Source organism: Dipodomys spectabilis, unplaced genomic scaffold (genome assembly GCF_019054845.1).
Source record: "Dipodomys spectabilis isolate Male_0828 unplaced genomic scaffold, ASM1905484v1 ptg000140l, whole genome shotgun sequence".
NCBI lineage: Eukaryota > Metazoa > Chordata > Mammalia > Rodentia > Heteromyidae > Dipodomys > Dipodomys spectabilis.
The window spans coordinates 25,536,224-25,554,127 of record NW_024870817.1 but is presented as its reverse complement, the minus strand read 5'-3'; the positions used below and the strand labels follow the sequence as shown (position 1 = coordinate 25,554,127).

The following is a 17,904-nucleotide window of genomic DNA, read 5'->3' as shown; positions in this document are numbered from 1 at the left end:
ATGGCAGATAAAAAGCATAGAGCCCAGGCTAAACATACAGATAAGGCAGACAATGTGTATTTAAGTTCTTTCTTCCTTATAGTTTCAATGCCATTTAGCGTTGAATTTTCTATGGTCAAGAAGTTCAAGAAATAGTTAGGAGATGATGCTTTAGCTATAGCAGTTTGAGCATAGATGATGCACAGAACTTAGACCAGAATTGCTTGTGACTCTCTTATGAGAACAACCTGCTCTTTCCATACATTGATGATAAACTGTTTCCAAGGCCTCTCCTGGAAGATCTTTGGGTCACTGGATCAGTGATAGGCCCAGGAAACTTGTGTGTTTAATAAATAACCAAAACACCTATCTTGAAGGAAGTTTTCTAACCAAGTTTCTCAAACTTTAATGGGCAAACAACTTGACTGTCTTGTTAAAATGCAGTAAAAAAAATCACAGGTCTGGGTGAGGTGGAAGAGTTTGCATTTCTAGTACACTACTATGTGATATGGATGTTCCTCATGTGAGGACCACACTGTGAGTAGGAAGGGTCTTCAAGGTCGAGGTAAGGACCCACCATTTGTATGAGAAGTAAAAATGCTCTGGAATTTCTCACACGGAGGTGGGGGAGTGAGGTAAGCAAAGAGTCAACCTGTGGGTAGAAATTTTCTTCTTTGCTTTTCAACTGTGACTGCACATTGCAGCTGCCTGAGAAGTGGTTTGTTAAAATTGCAGATGCCTGAATACCCAGTCTTCAGATTCTTATTTTTTGGTGTGATCAGGCAGGCAGCATCTGACTTAATAAGGAGCTTATTAGATTCTCAGGATTTTCAGTGGGACCCGGCCCTTCTGATCAGAATGTGCAAGATTTTCATGTAATTCTAGTGCATGCTTAAGGACAGATAGGTTGCTATATCTCAAGTCATCAACCATTTTCCTCTTACAAGGGCTTGGCTGTTGTGTGCCCAGTGTAATTGTCCCACATGTGTAGCAGGTTGGTGTCAACTCAATTTCGGAAGCAATTTCCTCATTTAATACCTATATCCAGCTCATAAATTCTCTGATCCTCTTGAACCCATAACCCTACCCAACTCCTATTCTTACTGCAGGAGAGAATCTGTAATCTCCATTAATTGCATCTCCTTATTGCTTACATTGTTAGTGGTCTACTAAAAACAATGCCTTGGGTTTAAGAAAAGATTTTGCCCTCAGAGTCTGTTTGAGAAATACTAGAATTTCAAATGCATTTAACTATAGTTGCATTAAAGAAAACTCAAGTAGCCACATGTAAAGACATGGCCCAAGACATTATATCCCAATGACCAAACTAACAGGAATGTGATTGTCCATGCCTGCTCTTTATAGTGACGTATGTGGTTTTTGCCCAGTCTGGATCAAAGTAGGTTCTTCTGAAAGTTTAAACTTTTGTTTCACTAAAGGGTATGTATTCATGCTGAAGTTTTATAAGCAGTTATTACCGTTAATATTGGCCCTGAGATGTAGTTTGGCTTATTAAGTACCAATAAAATGATCACTTCCATAATTGCTGTTTTAAAATGAGACATTCAGCAGAGAGTTGCTCTCTAATCAGTGAGAACTGATTATGCAGTGAGAACTGTATTATGTATCATGATTCTGTCCTCTTTCCTCTTGTAACTTATGATTGTGCAGTGTAAGAGAAAAAGGGAGTCGTGGCTAGTGATAGATGGTAAGTGTGTGGGCTGGCCAGTCAGATTGCAGAAGTTCAAGTCCTAGTCTTGCCAACCAGCAGGGTTAGTCTCTCAATCTCTCTTTTCTAAGTTTTGGCTTCTTAACGCAAGCAATGAAGGAACACCGGAGCTCAGTGTTAGATAGAGGCCTAGTAAAAGGTATCAGGTTATTGGGAGTACTTTGGTTAGCTTCCACAAGAATGAATTTTTATTAAAACAAGAAGGAGGAGGAAGAGGAGGAGGAGAAGGAAAAGGAGGAAGAGAAGGAGGAGAGGATGAACTACTTGTGTAGGCCTAAAGAAAAAAAGGTAAAACATTCCATTCACCAAAAACCAATTCTTGAAAACCCCCCCTCTGTGTTACAGAATAATAATTGTTAATATTTCTGAGGTGATATGTATTTGAAAAACACATAGCCATCTTTTCATGCTAAATTTTATTCAATATTATGCAACTGCATAAGTATAAATATTTGTTCAGTATACAACAATTATGACATCCATGGGGGAGGGGATTTCTTAGAGAAAATAAGACTGCAAACACTTTATTGCACAGATCCTAACAAACTTTTAAGCTGGTAAGTCTACAGCTGGGAGCACTTACCGAGGAGCACATCTTAACAACCACAAAGAGACTGAGCAAACCAAACACAGAACTTCTAACCCGCTGATTGGAGAGTCCCACAACAACAAACAGGTATCACATGAATGCAACCTTAAGTACTCTTTACTCATCCAAAATGCAAAAAACATATTTGGCAAAAAATGATAGTACACTATACAAAATATACATAAAAATATCCTTTGTAAACAAGCAGCTAGTTGTGCTTCAAAGAAAACTGGACAGTGGAAAGAAAAGAAAAAAAAAAACAAGGTTGTAAACCATGAACTATCTCCTGGATAGACCTGCCTTGATGTCTTTAGTGTTGAAAGCTTAGGTTATGACAACTGCTAAACAGATATGTATCGTAAGTGTTGAGACCATTTTTGAAACTCATTTTAACTTCTTGTGAAAAAATATGTTTGTTTCTTTGACAGTTTCACAGTGTAGTGATGAGGAAGAGCTAAAAATTTGGGAATAGCTAACCATTGTGTAGGGGTAGAGAAGGGCAGAGAAGACATTTTTTTCTTTTTCTTTATTATTATTATTTTTTTTTGCCATTGCCAACTTACTTTACAAGGAAGGACAACTGCAAAGTCAGTAATGTCTTTACAGCCTTGCCAAACGATTTATAATCCACAGGGCTGTACGATGATGCTGTGCTTACATAAACAACTTTATAGCACAAAGATACTAAGACATCACCAAGGGGAGAGGGGAGTTGGTGCTAGATTGGTTATTTATTGGTCATTTTTTTCCTCTTATAAAACCAAAGTCCTGTCCAGGATCCCAAACATCTAATAAATACTTATCTGCATTGTCTCTTAGTGCCTTAGTACTTATGTCAGCAAGTGCCATCTTACAATTCAAAACAAGCCACCCCCCAAACTGCAACGACAACAACAACAAAAAAATCAAAAACCCCTCAGCACTAAAAATGGTTTGACAAATTCTACACATTTCATGGTATACAAAATTTAAATAAGGCTTAGCAAAAAGTAAAAAAGGATGGTCACATTCAAGCACCAAATAGCTCCATTAAGTCTTTGTTACAAAAATGCTGCTCTTTATTAGTACAGAATTTTTTTCTTTGCATACAAATAAAGAGATCGTGTTATGAACTGTATGGAGCTACTCGATGCATCAGAAACGAATGTGAAACCCAGGAAACTTGCTCAAAACAGCAGGTTTCACCTACAACATAAGGCCCCAGCTATGTTTAAAATGTATCTGATGTCCTGATTATTCTTTAGTATATATGCTATGATGCCCAAATCCACCTCCCCCCATTTCTTTTCCTCAAAAAAAAAAAAAGCAAATTTAAAACCTCTTCCAATGCCTGATGCTTATATCACTTGACCTAAGTACTAGCAGAGTTGTGTGCAGCCAGCAATTTTTATTCCAGAACAGGGCTAGTGCAGAACCACAAAACGTGGTTGGACTTGCCACTCACAGCAGAGAGGCCTGAGTGTAAGAGCTTGAAAAGAAGAGAAAGAAAGAACAGAAATAAAGCTGATGTGTGTTTAGTCCCTGCTCGTCCTCATGTGAAGACCAAACATGGAATTCAGAGACAAAGACAACTGACCCTTTGGACAGTTGGCCCCAAAGACCAGAATACCCACTATGGTGACTGTGAAGTAAATGGCTAGCTCCATTTGCCCTGGCCATTTTTAATGGAGGAATGCAAATACAGCAGTCAGAGCAGTTCTTGCTTTAGATCTGGAAATAGGTAGCCAGATACAGTACTATCAGAAACTCTGCTTTAAAATACACATGAAAAACTCACAATCTACTGTGTTTAGGGTTTTCTTTCATCTTGAACTCTACTTATAAAAACAGCCTTGAAATAGTCTTAAACCACAGACCAAAACATGTAGGTGAATGTGTACATGTATGAATATGGATGTCTCTATAGTTTTACACACACCCAGTTTTGACCATTATACTTCATTACTACGACATGATAGCGGTAAAGATCTTAATTCAGAAAAGTTGTAGGCGATGATGCGATTACAGCAGCAAGGTATAGACTCTACATCCCAAACCAAACACATCGCTAGGTATTTACAGAGACAATCTCTCTCTCCTCACCAACCTGTGCTGGATACTATCTCGCTTCTTACAAACACTAGCTGGTAAGCTTCGCCGGTTACTCCTGGGAAGGCATCTGGAAGGAGGTTTCCTCTTTCTGTCTCTATCCTCCACTTCCCGCTTCGTGAGGCTCCAAGCTCTGCCTGGCGGACATCCCCACACAGTGCTGGTTTTCATTGGTGGTCAAGACTCAATTCCAGGTTCGGGCTGGGTCCCCAGAGCCCTGTCCTGTTAGGAGGCTTTTTTGTGAGGGCTGCTACGCAAACTCTCTTTGCCTCGCCTCTGCCGCACTACAAAGTCCTTCTCAGAGGAAAGGGTGAGAGGGCGGTCTGAGCTGGGGGCTGGGGGCGCCTTGGTCACCTCCCTGCCTGTGTTCTGTTTCCTGGCCAGGGGAGGCTGGGCAGAGGCAGGCTCTCTCCCTTTGGCTTCTCCCATGGTGGCAGTTACTGACAGTGCCCTGTGCCGATGGCCAGGTCCACCTGGCACATGTGGGTCAGCGTGGTGAGACTCTTGGGCAGTGCCAGAGAGGCGGAAAGTTGGCAAAGAGTCACTCTTGGTCATCTGGGTTTTTCCGTCCTCCTCAGACTGAGACTTCCGGTGGTCTCTGTGGCTAGGGCCTGCGGTCTCAGGAGTGACCCCTTTGGTCTTGGCAGGAGAGGGGTCAGTGCTGAGTGTGGTGGATTCTGACGTGCCTGGCCGGTTCTCAGGGAAACTGGAGGAGAAGCTCAGAGTCTTCTCTGGGAGGGTGGCGGGGCGGAGGCTACTTTGTCCAGTGACCGAAGTTGAGCGTTTCATGCTACTAGACTTACTAGCCTCAGCCGGTGGCTTCTGAGAAGCAGGCGTTTTCCCCTTGGCCTCTGGGAAGCCCTTCCCCATGCCCATGACTGGCCTCTCTGAGCCTTTAGCCCGTGTGTCACCGTGCCCGTGGGAAAGGCTGGCTTCGAGCTTGTTGTCAGCTGCTGGAACATAAAGTGCTTCTGTGCATTTCTTGCCTTCTGGCTTCCTATCTGTGGGGGTGACCTGCTGATTGGGGCTTCTTTCTGTCTGTCTGCACAGAGGAGGGCAGTCTTTCACAGTGGATGGTTTGGGGTGCTTTGGAGACAAGCTTTGCTTTTCACTGGCAGCGGGAAGTTTCTGGTCTACGGCCTCGCCGAACTCTAGGTGTCCTTGCATTGGCAAATGCACTGGCTTCTCTTGTGTATCCAGTGGCCGTCCACCAATGGTGGCTTTCAGCTTGGCCTCAGGAGGACCCTCTTCAGCGTGCAGTGGGCTGGAAGGACCCCCTTTTCCATGGCCCACCGCATCACTGGCTTTGCTCTGGGTGGCTGGGACAACAAGAAACACATCCACACACTTGCTAGTGCTTTTCTCCTCTCTGCTGGAGCCACCCAGGGGTTGTGTGGCAGGCTCTTTGCCCTTTGTAGCCCCAATGCTTGGCTTCTGGGATGAAAGGGGCCTGTCTGGGTGCTTGGGCTTGGGGGCGCTGGGGTCAAGGCCAGGCCGGGGCTTGTGGCTGCTGCTGTCAGTGTGCAGAGCAGCAGGCCTGGAGGAGTCCTGGAGGCAGGGACCGGGTTCTACAGGAGTGGGCTTGGTTCCAGGTTCCCTGGCGGAAGCAGGGACTGGACTATTGCAGTGCTGCCACGCGGCCGGGCTGGGCAGCTCTTTGGTGGTCAGGACAAGTTGAGGGCCACTACTGATCACCCTTTGAAGAGGCTGTTCCTTCCTCTCTAGCTCCTTGGGACTCTGTTTCTGCAAAGGAATGAACGCAGGGAGCTTTTCAGTTCCTGGAGGCTCCGGAGCACAGCGGGCAGGAGGGACTTCAGGCTTGGGGTTCAGGCTGTGTCTCCCCTTGCTCGCCTCTTTTTCACAGTGGCTCCCAGCTGAGGGTGAGGGGTCCTCTCTGGCCAGGGCCCTCCCCTCATCTTTCAAGTTTGTTTTTGCACAAGGCCCCCATGCTTTCTCTATGGCCTGAGTCTGCAGGTGGACATCTGGGCGGGTCCTTCCCCCCGAAGGCAGATTTTTGGAATTGTCACTGGCTTTAGCTGTCTCTGGAGGATACAACTCCACCGAGGGTTCTCGGTGCACCTCTGCCCTCATGATAGCACGCTCACTCCGGGCTGTGGATGGCCCCCTTTCAGACCGCTCTTTCAGGCTTGGCTTCTCTCTTGGGAGGACCTCTTTGGGTGGGAGGGGGACGCCTGGCCTGGCCGGGTCAGTGCTTTGCAGGGTCTGCCCTGGGCTAGCCATGACCTTGATGTCTGTGGACCGGTCCTGGTGTTTGGGACTCCCCTCTCGCTGCTGGGGCTGACTCTCCACAACTGTCACCGAGCTTCTGGCAGCAGCATGGGCAACTTTCCTGGTTTGTTTTAAGTCTGAGTCTGGCAAGGGAGCTGCTGGTGAGTTCTGGAGACCCCGGGCAGGGGGGAGGAACCGAGGGTCTAGCAGGTAGGACTTGTTCATCTTTAAGCTGGCAGGGTCACCCTTTTTGCCACTGCTGCTAGCGAGGGCCAGCAGCACAGAGGGCTTCATGTCGTCACCTGGGCTGGGGCTCTGCGCAGGCTCTGGGGAAGGCAGCTGTGTCTTAGAAGCATGAGGTCCAGATAGGAGAGCAATGTCCAGTGTGCCCTCGATGGGCTTCAGGCACGAAACTGACCTTCCTTCCAACTTATACTCAGAGGGGCTCTTCCTGACCGGCGACTCGGGGGCAGCCAAGCCTGGCTTCTCTGCTCCACCATCCCCCCGGCCAGCTAAGGCTTTGAGGGGAACAAAGGAGACACCACTCATCGAAGCCACATGGGCACTGCTGACATATGCCCGGCTCTCGGGCTCCTGATGTCCATTTGCAGGCCGGGCTGGATTTCCCGCCGGGCATTCGTGGGTATTGGATGTCATCTTTGGCTTGAGCATGGAGCAGTGGTTATCGTCTTTGTCGTCGAGGGACATTTTCTTTCGGAGGTAATCAATATTGGCCAGCTTGCCGTCTAGCTTGTCATTTCGAATGAATTCCTTGGCCTGGGAGGTCTTCTCTGTGCTCTCCCCTTTCCCAGGGGCGGGCCTCTCAGGGGAGTGACAAAGCCCGTCCTGGAGCGTGGTAGGGGTGCAGGCCCGTTTAAAGTCACCTGTACCGTGACCATGCTCCCCGGGGGCCAGGCTGTGGCCAGGCACTGTCCCATCTAGAGTCACCCCCTCGCTGGCCCGCACGCTGGCCTGCTTGTGAAGAGCATCTTTTAACAGGCTGCCCAGAGAAGGAGCCTCCACTGCTTTGTTATCAAAATGACCTGCCCTTTCTAATGGTTTGGGGTAGCTTTTCTTCTCTCTCTCCTCTAGCCTGAAGAGAGCATGACTTTCTGAATCACTGTTGAGGCTGGGGGCTTTCTGATGGGGGTCTTGTTTCTCTGGGAGGCCATCTGGTTTCTTCACGACCACTTTGGCCTTCAGTCTGTCCCTGTCTAGGTCATCCACAGATTCCTGCCGGCCCAACTTCCGGGACACGGGGCGTTTCAGGCAGCCCTGTTCCACAGGCCGGGCACGGCTGAGCGACGGGGCATCACACACGTTTTCCTCCAGGCTCTGTAGGGTCATCTCCCGCTGGGACTGTTCCCGCTGCACTTCCTCCTGGGTCACCTCTAGGCTGTGCTTGCGGGAGCACAGGTGCTTCTTGTCACTGCTGTAGGAAGGGGAGAGTTTCTCCTCAGACTGCACCCGCTTGAGCAGCGGGGAGCGTGGGGGCTCGGCACTCTTGGGCCTCACGATGTGCCTGACGATGGTGGGAGGAGAGTGCATCTTGCCAGGAAAGGCTTGTGCCATCTTGGCATTGCCCAGTGAATGTCCCAGCAGAGGGGATGGTGAGCGCTGAGGGGAGGTGGGCTGGGGGGTGGGAGAGGGTGTCCTGGCCAGTGGGGACAATGGGATGCTGCCAGCCGACTTCCGTCTTCCAGAGCGGTACCGCTGTCCACTGAGTTTGGGGGCCAGGCCGTGGAGAGTGCTTGGGCGGATGTGCCCAGACCCTGCTGGGGAGTTGGGAGCGCTAGAACTTGGGGAGCTGCTCTGGGAGGAATTCGTACCTGTGGGTGAAAGATAGAAGGCGGTGAGTACCCAGGGTCGTCTTCCTTTATCCCCCCCAGGCCTGTCAGGTAAATCCCCTCATGCTAATCTTATTTCAATAGTCAGTGAACAGCCCCATCTGTGTCCTGCTTCTGAGTCCTGCCGTTCACCTCCGCCACCTGCCTTCCCCGGGCCGGCCTGAGTGCCTGCTTCTCAGAAAGGACCAAGGATGACCTCACTTCCTCTCCACACTCTAGGGCGTCAAGACCTGGGGATCACTCACCGGATGGGAAGTCAGGGGTGGAGCGATAGCTAGGGGTAGGAGAGCGAGGGGACAGGCTGTGTGTCGGGGAGCCCGGGAGACTCTCTCCTGATGACAGAGACCGGTTCAAGCAGGAGAAACTGCGGCTGGTGTGGAGCAAGGGCGAGGGCTGCTTGGCTAGCTTTTTGAAAAGAGATCTCCTCCTAGTGTGGAAACAGGAAATAATAGATCAGGTTTACTTTCAGATCCTCTCCTGCCTGCCCACGATACAGTGTCTTCACTCAGTGCCTGAGTGTCAGATGGTATCTGCCTGCAGAGAGTAGGAGGCTACTTCCTCATGAATGAGAAGGGAACAGTCCCAACTGGGTGCTGGTGGCTCACGCCTATAATCATAGCTACTCAAAAAGACTGAGATCTGAGGATGGAGATTCAAAGCCAGCCTGGCAGGAAAGACTGTGAGACTCTTACCTCTAATTAACCACCAAAAAAACTGGAAGTGGAGCTGTGGCTCAAGCGGTAGAGTACCAGCCTTGGGTAATAAAGCTCAGGGACAGTGCCCAGGCCCTGAGTTCAAGCCTCAGTACTACCAGAGGAGGAGGAGGAGGAGGAGGAGGAGGAATAGTGTGGGACAGTATTCATGCAGGTACATTTAATTCCAAACACTTAGGAAGATCTGGGAAAATAGAGGTATAAATACATTAAAAACATACTAATTAGGTTTATGGTAAGAGTCTTCTTTGTGTGAAAGCTTCTTAGGGCATACCGCATCTGTGTCAGCATGATTTAATCAAGAATAATACAAATAAACCCATAGAAATGAAACCATTAGTCTGGATACAGAATCCTGTAATGGTGAGATACTGGGCAGAGGCTTTATCTGTGGAGGGCTGTTTGCTATGCTCATTCCGTTGTGGGCTCTTGAATATTCCCAACAACAATGCGGGCTATGTTTACATGGACGACACCAGGCAAGGTAACGCGGAGGCCTTCCCTATCAGTAGACAGCAGACACTGTGCCACAGACACATTGAACACTTAGAGCTCAGTGAGTGCAAGATAAAAAATAATAATAATAATACAGCTGCCTCAGGCTTATCTGCACATGTGGCTAGCTGGAGCTCTTTTGCTATCAAAGAGAGCTTAAACACTAAATTGTAATGCTTCTATACCTTCTAGAGTAGCTTATTCTCTATAACCTAAAGCACACCCAAAATATAAAGTGCAATATAAAAGAGTAGAAGGAGCCTAGAATTTGTGGGAACACTTTACGTTCTCTCTACTCCCTCAGAGAAATGAATGGGAAACTACCTTCTATTCTTTTGCCTCTTTACTCTCATTTGTCTGTATATTGCTAAATCCTGTGCCTATATTACTATATTTAAATTTGTTTGGCTGTAGAAATCCTGTTCATTTGCTACACTGAAGGATGAGAATTAAATTCTTATATAATCACTTTTGACTCACAACACCTTATGGCCTTTTTTCTATTCTTCCCAATATAGCTGACTCAAAAAATTTTGGTTCTAGGCTGGGCACTGGTGGCTCACGCCTGTAATTGTAGCTACTCAGGAGGCTGAGATCAGAGGATCATGGTTCAAAGCCAGCCTGGGCAAGAAAGTCTCTGAGACTCTGAACACCAATTAATCACCAGAAAACCGGAAGTGGCACTGTGGCTCCAGTGGTGGAGCACTAGCCTTGAGCTGAAGAGGTCAGAGACAGCTCCCAGGCCCAGAGTTCAAGCGCCACAACCAAAGGAAAAAAAAATTGGTTTTAGAAACAGCTCATGTTTAATTTTCACATCACAGCTAGACTATAGAAAGTATAATTCTGTTTTCCTTCTTATATAGCTTTATTTTTCCCAGAACTGATCACTCATTTTCCACATATATCTTTCTATATCTCTATTCAAAGTCTCCATATGATGACTATGCCAGGTCCAAGTGAGTGAAGCAGACAGGTTACAGCACACACAAGCCAAACCCACCTGGCAAGAAAAATCCCTGCCTGGAGCACAAGCATGCATCTCCCTTTCCTCTGCATGGAACACGGTTAGACACGTAGTGTCCCATACACCAGGTTTATGTCAACTCACTGGGCTTTTGTTACTGAGAAAGAGCTCCTTTATTTCTAAGTCTATATTTGGAAGCTTTAAGGATGTAGTTATTTTGGTATGTCTGGCATTACAAAACAACCATGTTTACATTAGTAAAGTACATTTATAATGCAGATACAATGTGTGAAAAACTGCCTGATGGCCCAGTTCCAGAAATCTACCTCTACCGAAATGAAGTCTAAGAGGCTTAAAAATGAGCAAAGGGCTCTTTGTGGTACTCACAGGTGATCAAAGATGATAGAATCTTTGTACTATAAAACATCCCAATAATTTTCCCGTGAAAAAGAGTGGTATTAACAAATATGAACTTTAATGTATACGCATGTGTAAATTGTGGCATGCAATTTCTCACGGTAAAATAGATCTCTCTTCTATGTCAGAGTGTATGTTAAGGAACAACTTTTTTCCTACATGGGTAGGTGTACACCAAATTTGGGAAGATCCATTTAACTAACCTCTCTAGACTTTCCTTCTTCTTAGACTTCTTGCTCCGCCTCACCATCCGGCTCTTATAGCTGTTTCTTCTGGCTGGTCCTGTTTTGATTGATGTGTTTTCAAATGGGGTCGTGGTGATTGACACCTTATTTCCGCTCTATTAAAAGAAAAAAAAAAGGTTAGGTGGTATTAAAGAGAAATGCTATAATAAAGCAAGATCTGAACTGAGTTAAAGATTGGAAGACAAAAGAGACAGGGGCATTTATCCAAAAGTCCTTCCATTTCTAAATAACCCTTCTCTCCCCGAAGTCCTGACAATTCAAATGGGATGGCTGGCAAAAAGGAAGTGCCTTTAGAGGGTGGGCCCTGGAGCCATTGGTTTGAATTCCTACTTGAGCAGGCTGCTGAACCTCATGAGTCCATATTCCCACTGTACTAGCTAAAGGTGAGGGCTGAATTCTATCTATCTCATTTCTCAGTGCTCATTCAGGGAGCAAATGAAGAGTTTGTAAAACCTTTAGCACCAAGTGGTAAGGGAAGGCCTTATGGGAAGGCCTCTATAAATAACGGTTAGCTTCATTCATATGCATTAAGTAGAAATGTGCCCAGTGGCTGTCTAGTCTTGGTTGATATATTTTTCTTCTTTTTTTCCCCCCCTCTGTTTTTGTGTTTTTCCTTTGGCCTAGAAATCATAGAGCAGCAAAACTGAATGAGACTTTTATGTTTAATGATTCTTAAAAGGTTCTTTTCCTATTATCATAAAACCTGTCAGCCTGCAGAGCTAGAGAGTATGTGCCAGGCAGTGGGAAAGCTCTCTATGCAGGCTGCACACAGTAAGGTATTTCCTTGCTTCCTGGTTGGTTCTGTGTCTTCTCCCTGAGTTTTGGGAAGGGACATGGTGGGCAGCCGCAAAGCATAAGGTAAAGTATGGTGCTGGCAGCCAGATGAGGGGTGCTGAGGGCAGGTGGTGAGTTACTCTGACTTTCACAATTTCTTGAATTTCCTAATAACCAGAGGAGAGACATGTTCTTTCAAAGTCCGGGGTGGGGGTGGGGGTGGTGCTGGGAAGATGGCTCAGTGGTAGAGCGCTTGCCTTGCATGCATGAGGCCCTGGGTTCAATTCCTCAGCACCATGTAAATAGAAAAAGGCCTGAAGTGGTGCTATGGCTCAAGTGGTAGAGCACTAGCTTTGAACTAAAGAGCTGAGAGACAGTGCCCAGGCCCAGAGTTCAGGCCCCACAACCACCACCACCACCACCAACAAAAACAAAGTCAGAGGGGGCTCTGATGACCTTGCAATGACAAGCACTATAAGGAAAGGGCCTTTCCAAAGGCCTTTGCCGGGAAGGGACCCAGTGGCTGAGGTTGAAAAATGGTATCAGGTTATAGGAAATGAAGGGTTGTGGGTACAGTTGAAAACACAAGGAGTGACTATTGTAATGATAACATCTATTCTTCCCTTCCCCCAATTGGGAAGTATCTCATGCTTAGTAAGAAAAAAAAATGGAAGTATAAGTTAAAACACAGGGTCTTGTGTATGCAAAACAAGTGTTCTATCATTAGTTTTAAAACTATATCCTCCTCTTGACCCCCCAACTTTCTAAGACATGTATAAATATACATGTATATTTATATATTTTATAGATAGTTTTATTATTACTCTGGAGATTTATTTCTTAATTTCACATTATATAATTTTTCATCATTGAACATTCTCTAAGAGTGAGATTGTTATTGGCCACATACTAGATTCTTCCACTTGGGTGAGCCACAACTTATTTAGCTATTTACCTTCTGCAATTCTTTTCTCTTTTTTGCCAGTCCTGGGGCTTGAACTCAGGGCCTGAATGCTGTCCCTGAGCTTCTTTTGCTCAAGGTTAACACTCTATTACCATAGAGTGGCCATAGTGCCACTTCCTGCTTTTTCTGTTTACGTGGCACTGAGGAATTGAACCCAGGGCATGACATGCTAGCAAGCACTCTACCACTAAGCCACATTCCTAACCTGTAATTATTTTCTATTTTTCAATCCTTATGGGTTAAGATTCTCTTATTTTAGTTTTCTATGTTTCTTTAGGGAATGATTTGTTTCTGCCTTTGACTAGGCATGGTATTTATTGTTGTCTTTATTATCCTTTATCATTCCCTAAAATTTTAGAGAAATGTAGTTTGAATTCCAATACACAGATTTTTATCTTCTTCATTCTAAATAGGTAACTGGTGTGTTCTATATGCAAATACACATTTTGAAAGTATACCTTTACTCTTGTAGTAGAGATTGATAGTCTATTTTCTAAATAGAAAATTCAGCTACTAAGTATATCAGTTTTACTACTGGAGGTTCTTTGGGGTGGGGTCTTCTCTTCATAAATCATGTGGGGCCATGATGGAAAATGGTAGGTTTTCCTTTCATGAAGGAAAGGACAACAGAAACGGCTGAATTTCACCACTTAACGATGCTTCGCTTCATTTTTTTTCACATTCCTACATTGAGTGGACACACAAGGCCATACAGTTATCTGGGATGTCCTACAACAATAAGTACAATGGAACCAAAAGCCTCAACATTATTTATCACAGGTTACAGATCCCAATGAAAGAAGATTCCAAGCCTGGCTCTCCTGACCCCATCCTCCAGTACTTCTCCTTCCCAAACCCAGTCCTTATAGGTGGGGTAAGTCCTTATCCTCTACATCTCTTCTGTGCTTGGCTCATACTTATCACCAGTGGTGATGAAGAAGCCAGGAATGCTCCTGGTGGGAGGCCTGTCCAGAGTATCAGATCACCAAGAAGAAATGAGGGAGACAGAAGCTTTGTAAAACTGGGTGACCACTTCTCAGTGAGGAGCAGGCCTTCCTGAGAGCAACTGACTGCCCTTTCCCAATACAAATCTGTTTCCTTTCTGTTCGTACACATGGCTATTTCAGAGAATCATTCATTGGATGTAGGCACATACTCCAACGATAATTTCTCTAGGGGGGAAACATACAAAAAATGTAGAGTACAAATATTACATTGAAAACAATAGTGGGGGGAAGGTACATAATTGGGGAAAAAAATGCTATTTGGGAAGCCTGCCACCTGGTGGATCTAGTTGGCAAGTGCTACCTGAGTATGGATGAATATAGTTTGCAGACTAGGGTTATACTCAATTAACTTCTCTTGGATAAATGAGCAATTTATGGCAAAACTTGTTTTAAAATAATAGCAACAACAACATAAATGTAGTCAGCACAGTAGTCAGTGTTCAGTTAATTCACTTTTACTTAAATTCTTTTCAAGAATGTTTACAGTGGGAGGGAAATTATTTTAAGCTGGCTGAACTGAGTCCAGTAGCAGAAGTTACACTATCCAATTTCCTCTCATAGTCTGACTGTGTCACCTTAACAGTTAGTCTTGAGCCAACTGGTAGATCTAATGCTCTTGCCTTTCTCTGCAAAACACAGGTGGGGAACAGGCCTTTCTTGCACATAGATTCTCCTATACTACCTTTTCATATGATGAATCTCCATGCATCTATCAAAGCCCTGAACAGATAGCTCCCATTTCTCTGATGCTATTCCTATGCAGCTTGGTGGCCAGCCATCTTTCCTCCTTCTGAACGTCTGCCATGTTTACAGGCTGATCCTTATGTTGAACGCTGTGATTAGAGTCTGGCATTGCCACCATTTCCCACTGTGAGCATTAGACTATAGGGTGCACTGGCAAATTGGCGGATGCATGTGTGCAGTAGTGCACTGCAGGAGTGCAAATTATCTTTGGCTCCCTGGCAGACAGGCTGGAGTGCCTTGTTCAGTTTTCTCTGTGTTTCCTTTTTTAAACAAGAACATTTATATTTGTACATTCATCGCATCTACCTCAGAGGGTAACTGAGGGTGATCTAAGATTATTTTTGTCAAGCATGACAGAGCTTGACAGGTACCAAATACTCTGGCTTTACTAGCTGTTATTCTTATGTGTCATTTTCGTGTGATCCTTGCAGTATTCCCATAAGTACTACACATACGGGGGCGGGGGGGGGGGGCGGGGAGAGGCGGGGAACATGATGCTATTTTGGTGGTCCTCGTTTCAGTATCTAGAATTTCCCAAGAAGTCATAGAAAGGATACTTCTGAAGCAGAAGCTCATGAAGTTTAGGGCTTCTCTTAGGCCTAACAATGTAAAATAGTGCTATACTTAAGGCAGCAACCTGGGTGAATGCAAAGTCTGGTAAGCCTAGAAGAAGGCTATCAGGCAGGCAGGGAATATGGCGGGGTCCATATGGCCTCTGTGAATAAGGAAAGGGTGGAGAAAGATTTCAGCCAATCTCTGATGTTTTTAGAAAGACTGATGCCACCTAAAAGTCAAATGTAAGTAGTGAACTCCTTGTGGCAGGAAAGAGATTAACTCCTTGTGTGAAAGGATTTGTGTCGTTACTGGGGAGGTGGACCAGATAATCCACAGTGTCTATAATTCCATGGGTCAAGGATGCTGAAAGTCTGGACAAGTTTCTCTGTCTGTATAAGGCTGAGCTTCCATAACAGGTCTACTTGGAGACAGTGAGGAAAAGTGAAGCCCAGTGTGAAACCATGAGACAGAAAATACTTACGATGTTTACAATCTAAAGAATAGCTATTAGAGTTTCTAAATGTGTACATGTAGCTCTATGTGGCGACTTTCCTGCCCTTTTTTTAAGGATGCCATGCATTTCTGTAGAGCAGTATATTGTGGGAATAGAGCTGCCACCCCGAGGCTAAGCCCGCTGTTGATACCCGTCACTCTTATACTCTTTGCTCAAGAATCGTTGGTTAAATTTGGAAGAGAGCTGCATGATTACACAGTTCGCTGGGAAGATAATTAAATCCCTTGTATCCTCTTTGTTTCATTACACTAGCTACTCCTTCTGAGTGCTTTCTCTATGAACCAGAGGCAGGATCCTCTGCTTGGATGTGTGACAGAACATATCATGGCCTCAAAGGGTGCCAGGGCTGCATGCCACCATACTACAGCAGATGCAGGGACACACCATGACAGCAGCCAGCAAGGAAGCCTGCGGGCTGTACACAGTGATCTGGCTACAGCCAGAGGAGGCAAGATGCTACATAGAGGACCATCTGATTCTGCTAAGAGACCTGGCCAGAAGTCTTTACGAGGGAAATTCACATTTGAATTTCATAGAAGCAGAAAGGGAAGGTTTCAAAGTCCAGAATCATATTAAGATAGAAAATAAGTTGCACAAAATGTGTTCCGTGACGTCTCAGCAAAATAAACAAGTGTATATTCCCTCAGTGTAGAGTTGTTTATTGTGTATTGTGTCTTCTGCTTTAATGAGCAGATGTAGGACATGATGTAAACATATGCTGTAGCAGGAGCTATTTTGCATATAATACATGTGATAAAGAATGCGGAAACCAGGTACATAGTACCACCTGAAATCTTTTTAGTGTTTTAAAAATCAGTGATGCTGATCTCCAGTAGAATGAATGACAGCTAAGAAAAGCCCACCTACAGACTTACTCTCTGACAACAAGGGTCAAAGTAGGTTCCTAGACAGAGTGAAGGAGCATTTTAGAGACAGTAAATTCCTTTTTGTCTGTTGCTCCGGAAGTCTCTACCAACTGGAAAGGCTTCACACTGAATGTGAGAGAAAAACCTTCAGTACTTTCCTTGAACCCTTATCCCCAAAGGATAGGGATTGCAGGATCGAGAGCTGTTAGCGAAGCAGTTAGCCAGAAGAAAGAGCTTTTGCATTTCTTCCTTCCACAGTCAAAGGATTGCAAAGTCAGCAGTCCTACTGGGCTTCCCATTTCTTAGATACTTAACTGAGAGAGCTGCTCTACCTCATTGTCAAGACAGATGCTAAGTGAAACTGAACACTGTGGCTCTTATCCATGCAGGGGTGAGAAGCTACAGAGGGCATAGGGCCCAAGTATGGGCCAGCCCAAATCATCTTATGGTAATTGCTATTAAACAAAGACACGTGCAATCAGACATGAATCGGGACCCAACAAAAATAGCCACATGGACCTTGTCTTCTTACGGTAGTTTTGGGATAGCTAGCAAAGGAGAACCTAATGGTTCATTTTAATGTTTCAACTTTGAGCCCCAAATTCCCACAGACCCTGAGCTCAAGATGAAAGGCTCATCAATGCTGCCAATTAATCATTAACAACAACTCTCTTATAATAGATCTCAGAGGATACATACACTTCTGCTTCTGGGACCCAGGCCAGAATCCAAATCTTTTGAAAACCAATTATGTGAACTAGGAAATGACAAAGGAAGAGAAAAGTCATTTAACGACACTTGGTTTCAAAAGCTCTGTGCACTCACTACCTGTATTGCATTCAAATTCCTCATTTTATTTTCAGTCCCACTTCAGTGTCACTTCCCTGGGATGCCTCTCCTCAGGTCTGGGCTCACTCTGTTCTCATATACACGTCCAGTACTTCATGAGCCAGCATCTCTTAAATCCCACATCCGTCAATGAGGGCTCAAGATCATCAGTGACACCCCACACAGGTTAATGCACATCCGTGCTTTGTCTCTTTAAGAGGGCTGTGGATTCAATGAGGCTTGCATCTCTCTGGCTGCCATCCCTGACATTCTCTTAGTATAGTACTCAAGAAGTAAAACCTACTCACAAACCCATGGGTAGTAAAGACTGTCTTTCCTATCATAGAAAAGTCAATG

The 17,904-nt window shown here is 45.2% G+C and overlaps 1 protein-coding gene across 2 annotated transcripts in view; it reads right to left on the bottom strand.

The window, feature by feature from the left end:
* Positions 1 to 2,816: 2,816 nt before the first annotated feature.
* Positions 2,817 to 17,904, bottom strand: part of LOC122117159 (microtubule-associated serine/threonine-protein kinase 4-like) — a 163,840-nt gene continuing 148,752 nt past the window's right edge. For both annotated transcript variants that reach the window (XM_042690814.1, XM_042690813.1), the window contains 3 exons: positions 11,254 to 11,390; positions 8,707 to 8,888; positions 2,817 to 8,443 (listed from right to left, as the gene is read on the bottom strand). In XM_042690814.1, the coding sequence (XP_042546748.1) occupies positions 4,611 to 8,443; positions 8,707 to 8,888; positions 11,254 to 11,390 (4,152 nt within the window). In that variant the 3' untranslated portion in view covers positions 2,817 to 4,610. The remainder of the gene's footprint in view (positions 8,444 to 8,706; positions 8,889 to 11,253; positions 11,391 to 17,904) is intronic.